Genomic DNA, 19,682 nt, shown 5'->3' on the forward strand with positions numbered 1-19,682 from the left:
AATTCACCAGAGAAATAAAGGTTACAAAAATGCGACCTCTAAATTCTACAACAAAAATAAATTTAAAATATAATACACTAGATTGGATATACTGCATTTTAGATATTGCAAAAAAGGGGGGGGTAAAAAAAATTAGAATATAAACGTATAGAAATCACGAAATCTGAAAGCTGAGAGAAAAGAACCTTTAAAAAGGAAACATAGCTGTAGCAACCTATGGGACAATGTTATCTAACACATGTTTAATGGGAGTCCCAGAGAAATAGAAAGAAAACACAGATCTAAAAATATGTGAAAAAAATAATGACCAAAATTTCCCTAAATGTATTGAGACACTAAGTATGCACATAGACAATGGCTAGATTATTTATAAAAATAGAACTCTGACCCACAACCTGCAGCAACCTGCCCAGGAAATCGACCCTTTTATCGACAATTACTAGCCCAGAAAACCAGCCTTCTACAAGTTAGACACTGTAGAAAGTCACATTGCTATCTCCAGTCACAGTCCAAGAAGCAAAACAATAACTTCTGTAATAATCAGCTCAAATGACCAAGACTTGTTTTAAACAATTTAGTTTACCTAAATTTTGTCTCAGCTTCCAACTTAAGATCAACCAGAGAAAGCCAAATACTCACTTCTAGTTAGCCCACCTACAGTTTTTCAATGCTACCGACTTCCAACCAGGCCATACCTGAAGTTTTCCCTTTTTCCTATTATGTAGAGCTTTCTTACTCCTCTTCTTGTCTTAGTGTATATGCCGAAACACAAGTGATGGTAGCTGACTCCCTTACTATGGCAAGCTCTGAATTAATAGCCTTTGCTTATTTTCATTTGTTTGGTTTTTGTTCATTTCCACAAGATATAAGGACCTCAGCACATCATAATAAACTAGTAGAAACCAAAAATGAAGAGAAAATTTTGAAATAAACTGACGTAGCACATAACATTCAGAGGAATAATAATACAAAAAAGGATACTTCTCATTATAGATATATACCTGAATATAGATAATATAGATGTATAGATATAGATATAGACACAGATATAGAAAGAGATAGAGAGAGATAGAGATAGAGATATAGAGAGCCAGGATTCAATGGAACAAGATAAAATGTTTGGAGAGAAAAATTATGTATTATATATTAAGAAAACTTATTTTTTAAAACTGAAGATGTAGAGAATTAACCTCTGGTATAACAGCATGAGGAGCTCCAAAAATCTGCTCCCTAGCAAAATAAATAAAAATTGTATATAAACAACCATTTAAATCCTCTGGAAAAAGAGGAACAAATGGTTCTAAGAGAAGATGAATGAACAGCTATTCAAGAAAACGTATGAAAATTCAGTAAGAAAAATGAGAACCTGTGGTATTTGAGTCAAGACTACACCCTATTTTCCAAAATCCAAGCTCAGCAAGATGTTCAAGGCTGTTGCTGGAGTAACACAATGTATAGTTTATAGTAAACTTTTTTTAATAAGTAAAAAGAGTACACTCTAAAATAATGATAACAGTATAGCATAGTTAGTACATAAACAAATGACATAGTGGTTCATTATTATTATCAGGAATTATGCACTGTACTAATCGTATATGCTATACTTTTATACAACTGGCAGTGCAGGTTTGCTTACAACAGCATCATCACAAATACATGAGTAATGCATTGCACTACAACAATATGATGGCGATAGTATCACTAGGCATTAAGAATTTTTCAGCTCCATTATAACCTTATGGGACCACCACTGTATATGCAGTCTGTCATTAATAAGAATGTCATTATGTGGCACATGACTGTATTCATTACATTTGAGGCTAATGTTCAACAACTTACTACATACAAGTTACTAGTAAAACATTCTTTGTCTTTTTAATTATACGTTTATCTTTCATAAGGTTACATCCTGGGAGATAGGAAGCAGAGTTAAGTATTAGATGTAGCAGAATTATATAAAATTCAGGTGTGGGATATTATGGCCTTATGTATCTCTTTGACTCTCTAATTCTAACTATCTCTCTTGCTCTCTCTCTCTGTCACACAGACAGACACAAATATACACATTCACACACATAAGTGTCATATGCATATACATATATATATATTTGTGTGAGTACATACATACATACATACATATGTATATGTCATAACATGGTTTGACTATGTATTATCTCTCTGTACAGACTGCTCTATAGATGGTTCACATATATTTATCCAGTCTTTCAGCAAAATTTAAAGCAATTATTCACCATATCTATTATTTCTACTGTTGAAAGCTAAGTCTCTATAAAAATATTTAATTTCAAAGTACCAGTAGATTCACTACATAGAAATCAGTAATGCAAATGGGAACTAACCAGCAGGAATTGGTAAAGCTGAGGCAAAGGTAAAAAAACAAAAACAAAACAAAACAAAACAAAAAACCAGCATTTTAGGCACAGATAATCCAAGAAATTCTATGTACATTTTATTATTTCTCCAACAAATTACAGACATTATAAAATGAAGCTCCAAGTATTCCAAATATACGAACATTTAATATATTCTTACATGTGCATTAAATTCCATTTATATTTACTTGGTCCCTGAAAATACTTCAGACAAATCTTTGGAGTCTCCCTCTCAGATTTAGTTTTTTTAGTTCAAGTCATGTTTTTTCCGTTTGAGTACCTCACTATCTATTCTACCTTTTTGCCACAGGCACATGAGCACACACGTGTACATCATTATAAAATAATAGCTTAAAACATTATTAGCATTTTTTGGTTTGGATAATCATCTGTGCCTAAAAGCTTACCCAAGACACACCATGAAAAAGAAATAGTTAAATTTATGCCAAAACAAAACTAAAATTCTTTGTACTCCAACAACATGTGGATCCTAATTAAGGTGATCACAGAAACTCACATAACAAAGGCAAAACAGACAATAAAAATCATACCTGAAACTGATGTTCAAAAGGTTTCATACTTCCTGGGCCTTTATAACCATAAACTCTAAAATTATGAGGTAAAAAAGCTCTGTAAAATAAAGATAAAACTATTTATTGAAAAATTTCACTTTTATTTTGGAAAGATTTATTTTATTACATTTATTATAATTAGGTAGGTAGGTAGAGGGAGAGAGGGAAAAACAAAGAGATTTTCTGATTTTGTTCTAATTTTACTAAAAAACCTAGTCTCTAGTCCTCCCTTCACTCACTTTACTGTTACACTGTCCTCTTAGCTATTTTTTAAATACAACAGGCAAACTTTTGTCTCAGGGTAACCCAAGTGTTCATCAACAGATGAATGGATAAGCAAAATACGGTATATATATACAATAAAATATTATCCAACCCTAAATAGGCAGTCACAAAAAGGCAGATACTGTATGCTTCTTCTTATATGAAATAACTAGAATAAGTTCTGTCACAGACACAGAAAGACTGGTGTTTACCAGGGGATTGGGAGGGGTGAGTTATTTTCTAACGGGGTAGGGTTTCAGTTTGGGAAACTGAAAACTGTTTCGGAGATGGATGATGGTGATATTCGCAAAATAATATGAATGCATTAAATGAACTTAAAAAATACTTTTTATAATAGCATCAAAATAATAAAATATCAAGAAATAAATTTAACATAACTGTAAAGCTTGTACACTGATAATTGCAGAAGTTATTGCCCCTTCCTGGGATGTTCTTCAACATGTCTCGTTGTCTTATGTACTTCAAGTCTTTTTTGCTTATATATCAACTTCCCGGTGAGGCTAAATCCTGACATGTTTATAAAAAAATTACCAAGCATAGGATTTCCAAAAGATAATTTTTACTTTGCTCCATGTTTTTGCTTAAGCATTTATCACTTTCTAAGATTCTTCCTAATCTACTATTATATCACTATTAGATTCATCTGATAACAATATACACTAAGAGATTCATCTGATAACAATATAAACTAATACATTTCAAGCACTTAGAAGAATATCTGGAAAATAAATGGTCCATAAATCCTGAACTAATATGACATGAATTCAACAGACTAGATGAAGATCTCATATTAAAATATATTATTTGTAAATATGAGAAGAATATACTAAAAAGTCTATACAAAGAGAAAGGTAGGTATAGGTATCACATTTTCATTTTCCCAATCAAGTATTATATAAAGATTATGACTGCTATGACAGTCTAGATTTGTTATAGCACCTGGTCCAAGAGCCAAGACACTGACAAACAGAACAAAAAATTTTGTCTTCTTGTCATAACAAAAAAGAAAATAACCCACAGTGGGGTGAGGATCCAGGAAATACACCAATTTTTATCTGAAGGCCTATAAAGAAATTTAGCTGATGATATGCAGGCACTGTTTTTTTCTGGCAGAGAACGAATCCAAATCTTAATGTTTGTCCCAGGGAGGAAGCCATTATTGAGGAAGCTAGAAACAAGCCGAACTTTGGTGGTTAGCAGGCCTGGAATGAAAATGCTGAATGTTTTGAAGTGCATCAAATACATAACTTGCTTCCCTGTAAAATAATTTGCCAAATTTTGAATTCATTCATAATGGCCAAGGAGATAAACTTAAAATCTATGAAAATAAGAGCTATTTTTAAAACGATGATACAGAATCAATATGCTCTATGTAATTTAACCATGATAAAAGAAAAAAAAATCATATCTAAATATTTTTTAAAAGAGTGGTGAAAGCTAAAATAAAACCTTCGAAGTATCAAGAGGAAAAAGGAAACAAGTTATCTTCAAAAAAAAAAAAAAACCCAGCAATAATACCAACAACTACTTTGTAAAAAGAAACGAAGAAAGAAAAAAGGCAACAAAATGATGATTTAAAAGGGCTAAAGTCATTTTTAAAAAGTCATCCTAGATTTCATTTCAGCAAAAAGTTTTTAAGAATAGGGTTAAGTAAAAATTTAACAATGAACATGAACAAATATAATTAAAAACAAGTAGACCTGTAACAGAAATATAGAGAAATCCTGAGACATGAAAATTAACTACAGATAGAAATAGAAATGTAAGAAGAAATAAAGAGCAGCAGAATGGGAAAATTTTTGCTTAAATATAAAGGAATATTGATTTCACTAAAAATAATTGTAATATCTCACTGGGGTTCAAAAGTATTCAGGATTATGATATATAAAAAAATAATGAAAAGGTAGGCAAAGGTAAGTGGAATTAAAAATATTAAGCAACAATATATTCAGCAAAAATGATAATGTATATTAGATTTAATAACTCAGAAATTAATATGTTGATCTAGAGAAAGTACTAAAGAAGAGTAAAATGTTGTATAACGAAGAATTAAATTAGGGAAAATGATATAATATAAAATAATAGATTTATTAAAATGAACACTAAGGAAAAAAGGAATATAAAAAGATAAAAGAAAAAAATAATAAAATTATTTCAAAAAATATACAGGAAATCAAAGATTGAAGAAAAGCAAGGACATTTTAGAACTGTAGAATAAGACCAGGTATCAAGACCTATATAGAATCATTATAATTAATACTGTGTGGAGTTTGTGTAGGTAAAGAGGGCTCAAGAATAAACATATAAACTAACAAAAGAGAAAAAAAGAATACAGAAAGATCCCCTCAACAGTCATTTGATTTATGACAAAGATTATGTTACAGTGCAGTGAGAAAAAGGTTTGTTGGTCTGTTTTCTCAATAGCATGTGTTGGATCCATTGAATGATTAATAGAAAAAATTATTAAATCTTGACTCTTATGCTCACAAAATACACAAACATCAATTCTGGATGAGTTCTAGAGCTAAATATAAAAGTGAAAACAATAAAAACTATTAGAAAGAAATAGTAGCTTGAATTCATGACTGTATGTAGACAATCATTTATTTTAAAATTTGAAAAGAATAACTACAAAGTAAAAATTATGATTTAGGCTGTATTAAAAAGAAAAATTTCAAATTCAATTAAAAAAATCTAGACTAAATAAAAAATCGAAATAAAAATATAGTTTACAAATAATAAAAGAAAATTAATGTAACTTTATGTACATCAGATAAATTAAAATTTAAGACAAACTAATTACTAGAAAATTATTTCATGATGTTAAAATTTTATTCCTCAGGAAGTTAGACCTTAAAATTTTTATAATCTTGAAAGATATAATTCAAAATTTACAGAACAAAAAGATACGAGTTAATCTGAAAATTATTGAGATTTTTAACACATATGTATTGTAAAATAACAGAATAAATAGAAAAATCTATTTGAATATGGAAGAAGTTTATGATATGATTAAAAGCAATGTCGAAAATAGTTGCAGAATACATGCCATTTTCTAGTACATATAGAACGTTTACAAAAATTGAATATACATTACATCACAAAGTCTCAACAAATTTTAAAGAATTGAAATCAGAAAATATTCTGGGTTCGAATCATTAGAAGTAATAACTAGAAAAGTGTCACATATATTGACATTAAAGATATAATGAAGTAATTTATTAGCCAGAGAAGAAATGCAATATAAACTAGAAAATGTTTGCTAATGGAAAACTGAGAAAGTTCTACATATCCAAAGAGGTGGAAGGCAGGTAAACAGTATTTAGGGGAAAAAAATTAAACTGAAAAATAAAAAGAGTTGATGAGTAAGCAAGATAGAATTCATTTGAGGAAGTTATAAACAAAATCAAAATAAACCCAAAGAAACTTAAAGCAAAGCAATAATACAAAAATCATGTAAGATAGATGACCAACAACAGAAAAAAGTTTGTTCATGGAAAGGTTATTAATCTCACAAAGATATGGTGAGATTTGTCAAAGAAAAAAGAAAAGAGGATGAAATAATATTAGAATGCAAGAAGGTAAATGACCTTAGAAATAGTAGTCTTTGAAAAAAAATGACAATACTATGAACTAACTATATATCATAAATTAAAGTGTTAAATTGAAATGGAGATATACCTAGAACAATACACTGTTTGAAAACAGACTCAAGAGGAAAATCTACATAATTATAAAAACTTTAGAGAAATTAAATCAATAGTAAGAAAGTTTCTAAGCAAAGGAACTCCAGGTTAAGTTAGTTTCACAGGTGAGTGTTACCAAACATACAACATTTTAGAGACCAAAAAAAGATGGAGTGCTCTTCAAATATAAAATATTTACTATGTGGCCCTTTGCCAAAGAATTTACTGACTCTTGCTTTAAAGATGATGATCCAAAAAAGTAGGAACAAAGACCTGTGCCACTGCTGAACGTGAGCAGGTGGCACCGTGCAAACCAAGACAGAAGCTGAACTAGAATTGTGCTTTCAAATGGTGTCTCTGATGCCTTAATGCCCTCTTTTCCCTATGATGAGAACATTGTCCCTAGTAAGAGAACATATTATTTTTAGCCTTCCAATTAAGAACATAGAGCTAGAAGCATCCTCTGCAGTTCATGAACAGGAAGGATAAAAATCAATACCTGCTATCCACAGACCATGAACAGAAGGAAGCTCCCTAGTCCTGACAGTGGTAGAAACATCACATGCAAAAATGAAAACCCTAAACTATATCTCATGCAAATGTGAAATAGAATACAAGTAGTCCCGGCATTGCTGAAACCCTCAGATGATAAGCAATGCAAACGAATAGATTCAGCTAAGGAACCCAGAAGAGATTATGGCTGAGTGAGATGAAGTACTGCTGGAATTCCAGGCATTTTTCTTAAAGGGCCCTTATACAGACTTGCTGACAGACTCACTGGCTCTAAGCTCCAGCACTGGGGCAGCAGCTTGAAAGTCACCAGGGACCTATGTGGAAGAACTCAACTGTCTGGCTTAGAGGCAGGAGCTAGAGAGGCAGCTTCCTCTTAAACAAAAGTGTTGGCAGAAGCCATTGTTTGTTTGTTGAGCCCTTCCATGATCCAGCATGCAGAATGATTCCCTGAGACAGAGCCCCACCCAACTTGCAGGCCCACCTAAGCCACTTCCAATGGCTTTTCCATAAAAACAGCCCACAGTGGCTCATGCCACAGACTTTCTTAAAATCTCTCAAAGGTTCACAAATCCCAATCAAGGAGCAACTGGCCTCAGTGTGCTTCAGACCTCTTGCTAAGCAGCCCCGAGCCGAGCATTGGTGGCAGCCAGTCTCAGTTCACCTCTTAGCCTCTCCCAGGCACCTCTAAGCCCAGTACAAATGACAAATATATGCAGATTACTTTGTAACTTATATCAAGTAGCCCTGGGTATGGCACAGGTAGTGGCTGAACTTCATCTGCACTAGAGCCCCTCCCAAGAGGCCCCAGAAACAAGATGCCCCGTTGCCCAACTCATACCACAACAGATCACCACCCAATCACCTCCACAGATGACACACCCAAAGGGCAGACTAGGATAGCACTAAGCCCTGCTAAAGCGAATCCTGGTCTGTAGAGTCAGCCCCTGCACAACAGCTCTTCCACTGTAGCCACGACCAGTCCTCACAATCAATCAGCCCAAGGGTCAGTCCCTCCCACTAACATGCAAACAGCAACCAAATCTCAACTACAATAGGAGGGCACACACACCCATACAAAAGACATATCTGGAGCATCCAGCTCAAGTAACCACAGAGACTGCCAACGGGACTCACAGGACATCTACTACATAAGGCCACTCTACAAAAACTGGGAGACAAAGCAGGCCTACCTAATAAGTAGTAACAAAAAGAGGAAAGCAGCCAAATGGGAAGACGAAGAAACATGTCCCAAATGAAAGAATAAAACAAAACTCCAGAAAAATAACTAAGCAAAATCGAGACACACAATCTACTAGATGCAGAGTTCAAAACATTGGTTATCAGGATGCTCAATGATCTTTGTGAGAACATCATAAAATATATAGAAAACATAAAAACAAAGATAGAAAACAAAAAAAGAACCAGTTGGAAATGAAGAATACTATAACTGACATGAAGAATACATTAGAAGAAATCAACAGTGGATTAGATGAAGTAAAGAATCAAATTAGTAATTTGGAAGACAAGGTAGCAGAAAACACTCAAACAGAACACCAAAAAGAAAAATGTATTCAGGCCTTCGAGCCAAGCTTCTCTTGCTCAGGCCCGCTTCCACATATGGAAATATACTTTCCCTTCCAATAAAGCTTTTATTTTCTGCTGAAAGAAAAAAAAAGTATCCAAGAAAATGAGGATAGTTTAAAGGGCCCCTGGGACAACATCAAACACACGAATATTTGCATCAGAGTGGTACCAGAAGGAAAAGAGAGAGAACAAGGAATTAAAAACCCATTTAAAGAAATAATGATGAAAACCTTCCCTAACCTGGTAAAGGAAATAGACATACAAACCCAGAAAGCACAGAGAGTCTCAAACAAGGTGAACCCAAAGAGGCCCACACCAAGACACATCATAATTAAAATGCCAAAGGTTAAAGACAAAAAGAGAATCTTAAAAGCAGCAAGAGAAAAGCAGTTAGTTAACTATAAGGAAGCTCCCACAAGACTGTCATCTGGTTTATCAACAGAAACTTTGCAGGCCAGAAAGGATTGGTACAAAATATTCAAAGTAATGAAAAGCAAGGATGTACAGCCAACATTACTCTACCCAGTATAGCTATCATTTAGAATCGAAGAACAAATAAAGAGCTTCCCAGAAATGGAAAAGTTAAAGGAGTTATCACCACCAAACCAGTATAATGAGAAATGTTAAAATGACTACTTTAAGAAAAAGAAGTGAAAAAGATTGAAAATATAAATAATAAAATGGCAGTAACTACATATCTATCAACAATTACTTTGCATGTAAATAGATTAAATGTGTCAATTAAAAGACATAGGGTAGCTAAATGGGTAAGAAAACAAGACCCTTACATATGCTGCCAACAAGAAACTCACCTCAGATTGAAAGACACACACACACACAGAGACTAAAAGTAAAGAGATGGAAGAAGATACTTTATGAAAATGGAAACGGGTAAAAAAAAAAAAAAGCTAGGGTAGCAATATTTATGTCAGACAAAATAGACTTTAAAATAAAGGCTATAACAAGAGACAAAGGAGGACCCAGTAATCCCACTTCTGGGTATTTATCTGCAGGAATCCGACATTACTTCAAAGGTTCATGTGCATATACATGTTCACTGCTGTGTTATTTAAAATTGTCAAGATATGGAGGCAAGCTGGGTGTCTGTCAATGGACAAATGGATAAAAAAGAAGTGGTATGTATATACAATGAAACATTTCTCAGCCATAAAAAGGAATGAAATCTTGACATCTGCAACAACATAGATAGACCTGGAGGCTATTGCGTTGAGTGGAGTGTCAAACAAAGACAAATACCATATGATTTCATTTATATGTGGAATCTAAAGAACAAAATAAACAAACAAAAACAATCTCATAGAGAACATTTTGTTTGTTGCCAGATGGGAGGGGTGAAAAAGGGGAAGGAATTAAGTAGTACAGATTGGTAGTTATGAAATAGTCATAGGGATGTAAAATACAGTGTAAGGAATATAGTCAATAATATTGTAATAACTATGTATGGTGTCAGATAGGTACTAGATTTATCAAGGGATCACTGCAGAAATTATATAAATAAGGAATCACTATTTTCTACACCTGAAGTTAATATAATATTTTATGTCAACTGTAATTGAAAATGAAAAAAAAACTATTTAGAAAAAGAATGATGAGAAATGTGAAAGAATTTATTAGAAATAAATATGACAGAATAACTGAGTCAGGAATTGCTTACTTGGAAGAACTAAAGGATCATTCACCCAAGCTTATATCAAATAAGAGGCCCCAATATATATCCAACAACATTCAGAAAAAGTTAATAGAGTAAATGAGGAAAAAGAAATAAATTTTAAAATTGACAAGAAGTTTCAAAATCGAATTAAGAATATTAATCCTCAAATTGAAAAATTATAGAATCCTTAGATATAAACAAACAAAAAAATGCATGACTCGTATATCACAGACAAACTATAAAGTATCTGAAAACATGTCACGATACTCATTCTAATTAATCTTACTCTCAATATATTAATCTAGATCGATTCTTGTGTTTGGCAAAAACACATTTGAGCAATGTGATAAAATTGATCCCTATTGTTATAATTTCATATGTTTGAAGGTTCTAGAGGACAGCCAAATTTCTGTGACACGGCACAGACTGGACCTCGTTCTGCACACAGCCCAAGCCTCATAGTCTGTTGAGAGTATGAGTGGTATCACTCTATTTATATGTAAACTGTTGGCTAAACCTGAAACTAGCTACCAAGATACCCTGGGAAAGGACTGCCAAGGCTTTAGGAAAACCAATAACAGTGGTCACTGAAGGTTTCATGACTCCACAAACAAGGGCCACCTTTACACCCCAGTATTACTTTATACTCATCTCACATATAAAATGTAAAAACAGGGAAAACTTTTCATTTTACTATGATGACAGATTTGGTAATAAATAAAAAATTTGATTTATAATATTCTATTTGTGGTTACTTTATTGATATTTGGTAACAATATTTTGAATTTTTTGGAGCCAAGAATTATTTGGTGACCATGATTTAATTTCCAAAAAGCTGATGTTTCTTTCATTAAACATTGTCATTGTGTTCTAGATTTCATTGTGCTAGTCATTGAGAATGTGGTTACTCTTCAAAAGATTTTGTGTTCTAGCATGTGACAGTTTTTTGTCAAACCGTGCTTTGACTGTGTGTAAGAAAAGAAAAGCATGATTTATAAATTACTGTATCATCATTAGTTGTATATTTTATTTCTTTTATCCTAATATAAAAAAAGCTTAAGAAATCAACTGCTATTGTTGCATTTTAATTCAGGTCTTCTTATATTTCTAAGCAATTATGCTTTATGTATTTCAAAATATATTAAACATTTGAATAAATATTATAGTTGTGTAGCTGTAGACAGTTTCACAGAACACTTTAGGCCTGACCAGTGGCTCACTCTCATGCCCATCACTTGGCATTCGAAGTAGCGCTGATTGTGAGAGTCTATCTGGGTTTTCCCTACATGTTCCTAGCAAAAAATGTAGCATTTTTTTTCTCCATGTAGAAGAAATTTTGAGTAAGTTTTCAATGTCTTCCTTAAAGCTAATATCATTCAGTTTCTAAATAGAAAACATTTTCCAAGCTTTATGACATACAAAAGGATTACAGCTATGAAATGTAGAAATGATGCAGGTGTATTTCTTATTTTTGTATTGATTTAGTAATTTCACTTGCAGACTTCTGCCTGTTATTATTTTTAGAAGTCTATGTTTATCATTTTTAAAAGGATCATTACAATTTTGGATTTTCTTTATTTCTTAGTATGGTGTGCTTGTTTTCCCCAAACTCACCAGCTGGCATGGAATTAAGTTTGACTAATTACAATTATATTCTAAATTCTTATTACATTCGGACACAGTATATAAACTTATTTTTTTAATTATCACTATTCTTTTTACCTAAAATCTATGTTTTTTCAAATGGAGTTGAATGTAAGGAAACTCAAAATAAGTCATAGTTATGTTTTAATAAAGATAGAATATTATCAAAATTCATCCTCCATGAAAACACATGGATAACCAAAAAGAAATTAGGTGCTACTGGGAAGGAGGAAGATGGGGGCATACACTACGGATTCAAGTTCTAGATATTGATTACATAGACTTTAAAGGTTTTTTTAAAGGAAAAAAATAAGAGACAAATGAACAGCCAGTAACTAGAAACATTTACAAATGAAAAATAGATACATTCTGAATAATGATAAATGATAATTATAAATAAAACAAAGACAGGTGATAAAATAATGTAGATCACCTACTTTTGCATTAGGTTTACAGTGTATGTTTTCCCTTCAATTGCAACGTTGTAGGACACCTAGCAAGAGAGCATTTTAAAAAGACAAAGAAAAATATTAGAAAGAAGAACTATCATTTTATATTAATGACAATTACATTCTAAAACACACAAATACAATAAAAAAGAAACTTTATTATTTAATGTGGATGTATTTCAATAGAATTTGATATTAAAATATTGACTTTCATAATAAAAATGGGTAGAATAATATGATTTGTGTAATTTCTTATTTGTTAACTTTTAAAGTTATCCACTAAAATAGAACCTGAAAGATTATTTTCATCCAATAATTGTATCTCAATAAAGATTGATGCCATTACAAAACTACCTAAAATGGAAGAATGTAACTAAATTACTCAATAAGAAATTTATATGTTAGATTTATTTATGTGTTAATTTTTATGTAGTGTAAACTGAAACTTTTAAAAAATTTCATTTATATTTTTGTTTTACAGACTAAAAATACAATTAATTTTTTTATTTTATTCTTGTTTCTGGAGAACTTATTGAATTATTTTATTATTTCTAATTTTATCTAGATTATTTTAGATTTAATTTTGCAAGCAATCATTTTATCTGTAAATAATAATAGTGTCATTTCTACTTTTTCAATTATTAAGCTTATTTCAAATTTTTTTTCTCTCCTTATTGAGCTGGTTACTACTTCCAGGACAAAGATAAATAAAAAATATAATAAGGTGCATCACTGTCTCTTTCTTGATCTCAGGAGGAAAGCTTTCAATCTTTCAACTTCATGCATGATTTTTTTTCAAAGACATTTGAACTTTTCTATAAGCCACCAATGATTATTATTTTTAATTATTGCATGTTTCAGGGAGAGAAACATTAAAGAAAACTATATAAAATGACTTGTCACCAATTTTTACTTTAAAAATAAAAATATTACAAGTATTTGAAAACAATTTTAAGTATTCTCGGTACCTCTCCCTGAGTTACTTCTGTTTATCACACTCTAGCTAACATCCTGAATTTTATATTTATTATTTCCTATATATTTTTATATTTATGCTAATTGTAGGTGTTTAAGTAATGGTTTTGTTTTGCATAAATTTTATCTTTAACTGACATAGTCCTTCTACAAGTCAAATATTTCACTGCTGAATCGGATCTGGTGCTTAAAACACTCCCTCAGACATTGTAAGCATACAAACATTTGCTATTATCATCACAAATACATGTAGCTTTATCATGAACTTCTTTGTGGCATAATATTCTATTTTCTAAATATAGTACAGTTTGTTTATCTATACTGTTATGGATGTTTAGTTTTATTTATTTATTTATTTATTACTATTTTAAGCAAAACTCCAACAATAATCTTGGACATGTCTTCTTATCAATATTTGCTTTGTTTATGTTAAACTAAATTGTTGAGTGGACTTATTTTATTAAAAGATAAGTATTTACACAACTTGAAATTTGTAGTTAATCTTCAAATTCATTGTACTATTGTAGGCATTCACGAACAGTCAATATTATCCTTTTATTCATATCCTATCATATTTTGTTTTGTTAAATTTTTGTCATTAATAATATAAAATAGTTTACAGGGAATTGTTTATTTGACAATTCCCTGTAAATGTCTCAATTTGTATATTTGATTTTTTTGTTACTCAAGTTTAATAATGAACTTTGTACATGTTTCCATTTTGTTGTTTGTTTTTTATAGTATTGATATTTATGAATACTTGATATATTCTGAATATTTTTTGTATGTTATATTATATAGATTGTACATGTGAGTCTGGAACCTTTTTCACTTTGTTTATTGGTGGCTATTTATTTATGTAGTTAAATCTAGATGTCCCTTAGTCTTTAACTTAAGAATTTGTGGTTTTTTCTTTGGGGGGGAGGGGGTCGATTCTTTCTTATTATAAGGTGCTAAAAATATATTTTCTTGCCTTCTAAATGTTTACTATTTTACTCTTGATGTATGCTTTTAAATTATCTTAAATAATTTTGGTGTATAATGTGGCAGTAATGTAGGTTATTATTATTCTATATTATTAACTGTTTTTCCACCATTTATTAACTAGCCCATTCTTTATTCAATGATTTCAATGCTACCATTGGATTGAAAAGTTTTTATATGTATGTGGTTATTTTGCAGGTGCTCTATTTAGTTCTATTAATTTATTAGTTGTTCTTTAGACAATATCATATATTATTTACTAAAATTTTAAAAATATACTTTGATGTGAATCACCTTTTTATTCTTCAAAATAAACAATTTTTGACCTTTTATCATTCCATATGGATGTTAGACTCAACCTGCCATTCTCCATGAAATTCCTTATTGAAACTGTAGTCAATCTATAGATTTATTGAAAAGCAACCTCAGAAAATACTTAGTATTCTTCACTGACAATATGATCTATCTCTCCAATTTTATCAGTGGTTCAATAAAACTATATCCTAAAGAAGTCTTATATTTATTGGTAATTAACTCATATTTTTAGCAAAAGTGTGTATTTTATATATATGTATATGTATATATACACACATGCATACATGTATATGTATATACACAATACACACACTTTATCAAAAATATGAGTTATTTACCAATAAATATTATTAAATATGCATGTAAATATATATCTATATATATTTGTGTATGTTTTCTCTTATTTTTGTTCTATATTTCTCCTTATTTTTAATATTTGAGTATTTTGTACTCTTTCCTCATCCTACTCCTTGGTTATAATATCAATTGTAATATTGATAAGAAAAGGTCATAATAGCCATCCTTCTTTCATTCATAAGTCAAAGAAATTCTACTTATGAATTATTATCAGTTTTACTATTAAGAAGATACTTTTGTACACAAATTCAAATTTTTTTAAGTCTTGGTCATTTTCCCATTTCTTATGAGTTTGTTATTCTATAAAATTGCTTATTTCCTCAAAATTTTCAAGTTTGTTGAAACATTTATGCATTTTTTTACTTTTAAAATTTCTATTCTATATATTCCTGCATCAACTTTTCCATTTCTATTAATAATCTTTATACTTTTATTTTGTGTTTCCTTAAAACTATTTTTGCCTGATAAAAATATAGTTAACAAGTTCATTGTTGGTTACAATTTGGTATAATTTTACTTATTTTTGTGTTAGAGTTCTATTTTCATATAATTTAGATGTTTCTCACATATTTTTAAATGAATTCGAAATATGTAATTTCTAATAAATTTAACTAATTTTTATTTAACAGTTTTATTTAAATTTTATTTTGATTATTAGATTGAGACACATATTTTTCTATTATTTTACTTGTTATAATTACAATTGTACATTCAATTTAAGTTATACATATTCACTACTTTTTCACTAGTTCCTCTTTTCGTTATTCTTTGGTTTAGTTTCAATTTCTACCTTCTGAAGTACATTATTTTAATGATTTTTTTCTCTTATAACTGAAAAATTATTCATATACCCTAATTTCTGAATGAAATCTCATTTGAATAATACTATAATGGAAAATCATTTAAATTAAGAAAATTGAAGCTTTTATTTCACTATTGTCTCATCCGTGTTGTTGATTTTGAAAGTTTATTAGTGTATTTATTATTTCAATGTGGAAGATCTTTTAAACTTGACTTTGGTATTCTGATTTCAGTCGCTCACATTGTTACCTGATTTTTATATACTCAATGCTGTGATGCCTGGTGTGAGGATTCTTTTAAAACTCATTTCTCAGTTAATATATGTTTAATATAACCTTTTTAGGTTTTTTATTTCTCTTTTTCAGGAATTCCAAATATTCTATACTTGAGCCTCTAATTCTATCCTCCATTTTCCCTTAGCCATTTATATGTTGCAGCTATTTAGTCTCTTCAACTGTCCCTGGTCTACTGTTAATTCTTGATTTTTTTTTACTTTCATGCTATATTTTTCACATTTAGAAGTTTCATTTAGTTATTGTTTTAAAAGTTCCTAGTTTTTTAAAGTTGAATATTCTCTTCTATGATCTTTATTCTTTATTTATTAATTATAATAATTATAAACATATACTGTTTCATATTGCCCGTAGCATTTGTTGAATCAGGAAATACGATATGCTTATTGATTCAAAAAATACTATTAATCCCTTAATATATATTCAGCACTGCTCTAAGCACTGGAGATAGAGACATTAACAAAATAGTCAAATTTTTTTCCTCACGAATTCGACAGTTGAGGACAGGTGATTTTTATTCAACAGTCTTATGGGAATTACTATCAGAATCTAGTGGTGCCTGTTTGAAGATATTGCCCTCTAAATAGATTCTGTGTAAATTTTCTAATATGACCTAGCAATTACTCATATTTTTGCATAAAATATAAAACCCTTTTATAATACTGTTAAATACTTCATCTCTTATTTTTCTATTTAAATAATTAAACTCGAAATTCTCATAAATACTCATCTTTGAAATGATGCATTGCAAATTTTAAGCTTGTAATATCCGCGTAAGGGTGACAAGCAGGTGGTTGCTAAGGAAGTGTTTGCATTCAAATTACCAGAACATTTACTACCCCTCCAAAAGAAAATTAAGGAGGCGAGGTGCATCAAAAAACCCATTTCATTTCTTTAGAAATTAGTAAAAATTTAAAGACAAAAAGAGAAAAATTAATAGCCTGAACCAAGATGAACTAAGATGGCATGAAAAGAACAGTCTTAATGACAGACATATTTGCAATCAAAATGTAAAAATCATTCACATAACATTTCATTAAATCAAATGACCGTCGCCCCACATAAGGAATCCATAAGCTTACTTAGCAACAACAACAACAACAATTCTTTCCAAATATAGTTTGGTGAGTGAGTGAGAACCTAGCTGGATCAGTCAATGATTATTCAAACACTCAAAGGGGAAACAAATTTAACAGATGTGATTTAGGCCTTTGATAACAAGCATCACTGCAACATATGTCTATAAAACATTGTTAATCTTGGTTCATTTTCGAAAAGGTTTTTTTTACTTAAGAAAAAATTGAATGTAAATATAAAATTCAGCAAGTGTGTATGGATGAAAAATGCCAGGTTTACTTCTTAATAACAAAATAGTCACACTGTATTTAGATTGTGAAAAATGTTAGTGCTTAATTACATGTGATTCGACTCCTTCATTTAATAGTGACCGTATTTTCTCTGGAATTGTAATTTGCACACGTAGTCGTTGAGAATCTGCAAGGTGCAAAATGTTTCATTAGAACAACACCCACTGCCTCATAGCTTCCTTTGTTATTTCCTCATCTAAAATTCATAGTATTCTATATGCCACTGCTTATTTTTCTTATCTTTTCAAGTACCCTAGATTCACAGTCTTTCTCTGATTATAAGACTTTGTAAAGAGGACAGGTATATTGCTTTAGAAAAATTAATCTGTGGGTAAGTTGTGGTAATCCTGACACAATAGGACCAAGCACTCTCAGTACTAATAAACTCAGGTCCTTCCAACCTTCCAACAACAAGATCCAGAGGTCAAAAATGCAGAGCAATATATGAAACACTAATCCGGAAGCATCTAATCAAGCCATGCATGGCAGTTCCCATCTTTTCTATGGTCCCAAAGTGAGCGGGAAAGCCCCTTCACATCTAATGTGTATATTGGTTGGGGAAGGTGGCAACGTGGGAATGGACTAGGGCTTACAGAGTTGCCTCCCCAGCAAGAAAGCACTTTCCTGAGGCTATCCAGCCTCTCAGAGGAATCCCAGGGGAGAGTTGACAATCATAACAGGTTAGAGGAGGGGTTTTTGTACTTACCAGTGTCTGTCTGGATCTCGATGAGTCCAATGAGCAGAAAGAGAAGGCACAGCATGGCTTGACGTCCTGGATGCCAGCCGTAATAATGGCAGTTAGTTTAGCTAGAAAGCAGTTGGAAGCGCAGTTGACGGTGGAAGCAAAGGGGGATGGGGAGGAACGGTTCGCTGTTGAATGAGGGAGGTCTTGGCCCCTAAATTTATGCAGTAGGAGGCTTCGACTCAGTTTGAAGCCGCCTTGAAGCTAAAAAAAAAGACCAAAATCACTCTCAAAGGATATGATTGATGAACTATGAACTAATGATGAGCTAATGAACAGGAAGATTTCTATATAATTGAAGTTACATAAACATATTTTCTAAAAACCATAGACACACAGCTCAACTAATATTCAAGTGAACAAACCAGTATAATTAGCACCTATATTCAGATCAAGAAATAAAATATGGAACCACCATGGTGGCCCTTGGACAGGAGTTACTTTTAATACCATAGATTAATTTTGTCTGGTTTTGAACTTTATATGAATGGAATCAATCACCATATACTTTTTAATGTTCTTTTAATATGATGATTATAAGATCCAAACATGTTGTAAGTAGCAATAGTTTTGTTTTTTCCTTGTTTTCATATATTAAACATTGAATGAATATAACACTATGTTTTTCTATTTTACTGTTAAAATTTGCTTCATTTATAGTTGCAGCTATTAAAAATCATATTTAGCTATTTTATTTCTTGTACATGTCATTTGGTGAACATATTAGTGAATTTTATTGGATATTTTACTAGAGTGAAGCTGCCTGATCAGAGTATGTTTTAGTATATAAAGTTTCCCAAGACTGTTGTACGAATTTGTAATCCCACTTGACATATATTAGAATTATACTTTACATCTATGAATACACTTGTTTTTTGTCTTTTATTTCATTTTATTCATTCTAGTGGACCGTAGATGTCCTGAATTTTGGTTTTAATTTGTGTTTCATCATTGTTAATCATTAAGTTAATTTTTAATTATTAATTATTAGTCAGAAGTTAATTTAGCACAGTTTTATGTGTTTATTGGCCACTTATATAGCTTCTTTTG

General features: G+C 30.9%; 1 protein-coding gene across 1 annotated transcript in view; it reads right to left on the reverse strand.

The window, feature by feature from the left end:
- Positions 1–18,651, reverse strand: part of ADAM2 (ADAM metallopeptidase domain 2) — an 88,449-nt gene extending 69,798 nt beyond the window's left edge. The window contains exons 1-4 of the mRNA XM_016127367.2: positions 18,597–18,651; positions 17,941–18,017; positions 12,787–12,842; positions 2,945–3,023 (exon numbers count right to left, since the gene is read on the reverse strand). Coding sequence (XP_015982853.2) covers positions 2,945–3,023; positions 12,787–12,842; positions 17,941–18,017; positions 18,597–18,651 — 267 coding nt within the window. The remainder of the gene's footprint in view (positions 1–2,944; positions 3,024–12,786; positions 12,843–17,940; positions 18,018–18,596) is intronic.
- Between the last annotated feature and the right edge of the window lie 1,031 nt (positions 18,652–19,682).

The sequence above is a fragment of the Rousettus aegyptiacus genome, unplaced genomic scaffold (assembly GCF_014176215.1).
Source record: "Rousettus aegyptiacus isolate mRouAeg1 unplaced genomic scaffold, mRouAeg1.p scaffold_m13_p_11, whole genome shotgun sequence".
Taxonomy (NCBI): domain Eukaryota; kingdom Metazoa; phylum Chordata; class Mammalia; order Chiroptera; family Pteropodidae; genus Rousettus; species Rousettus aegyptiacus.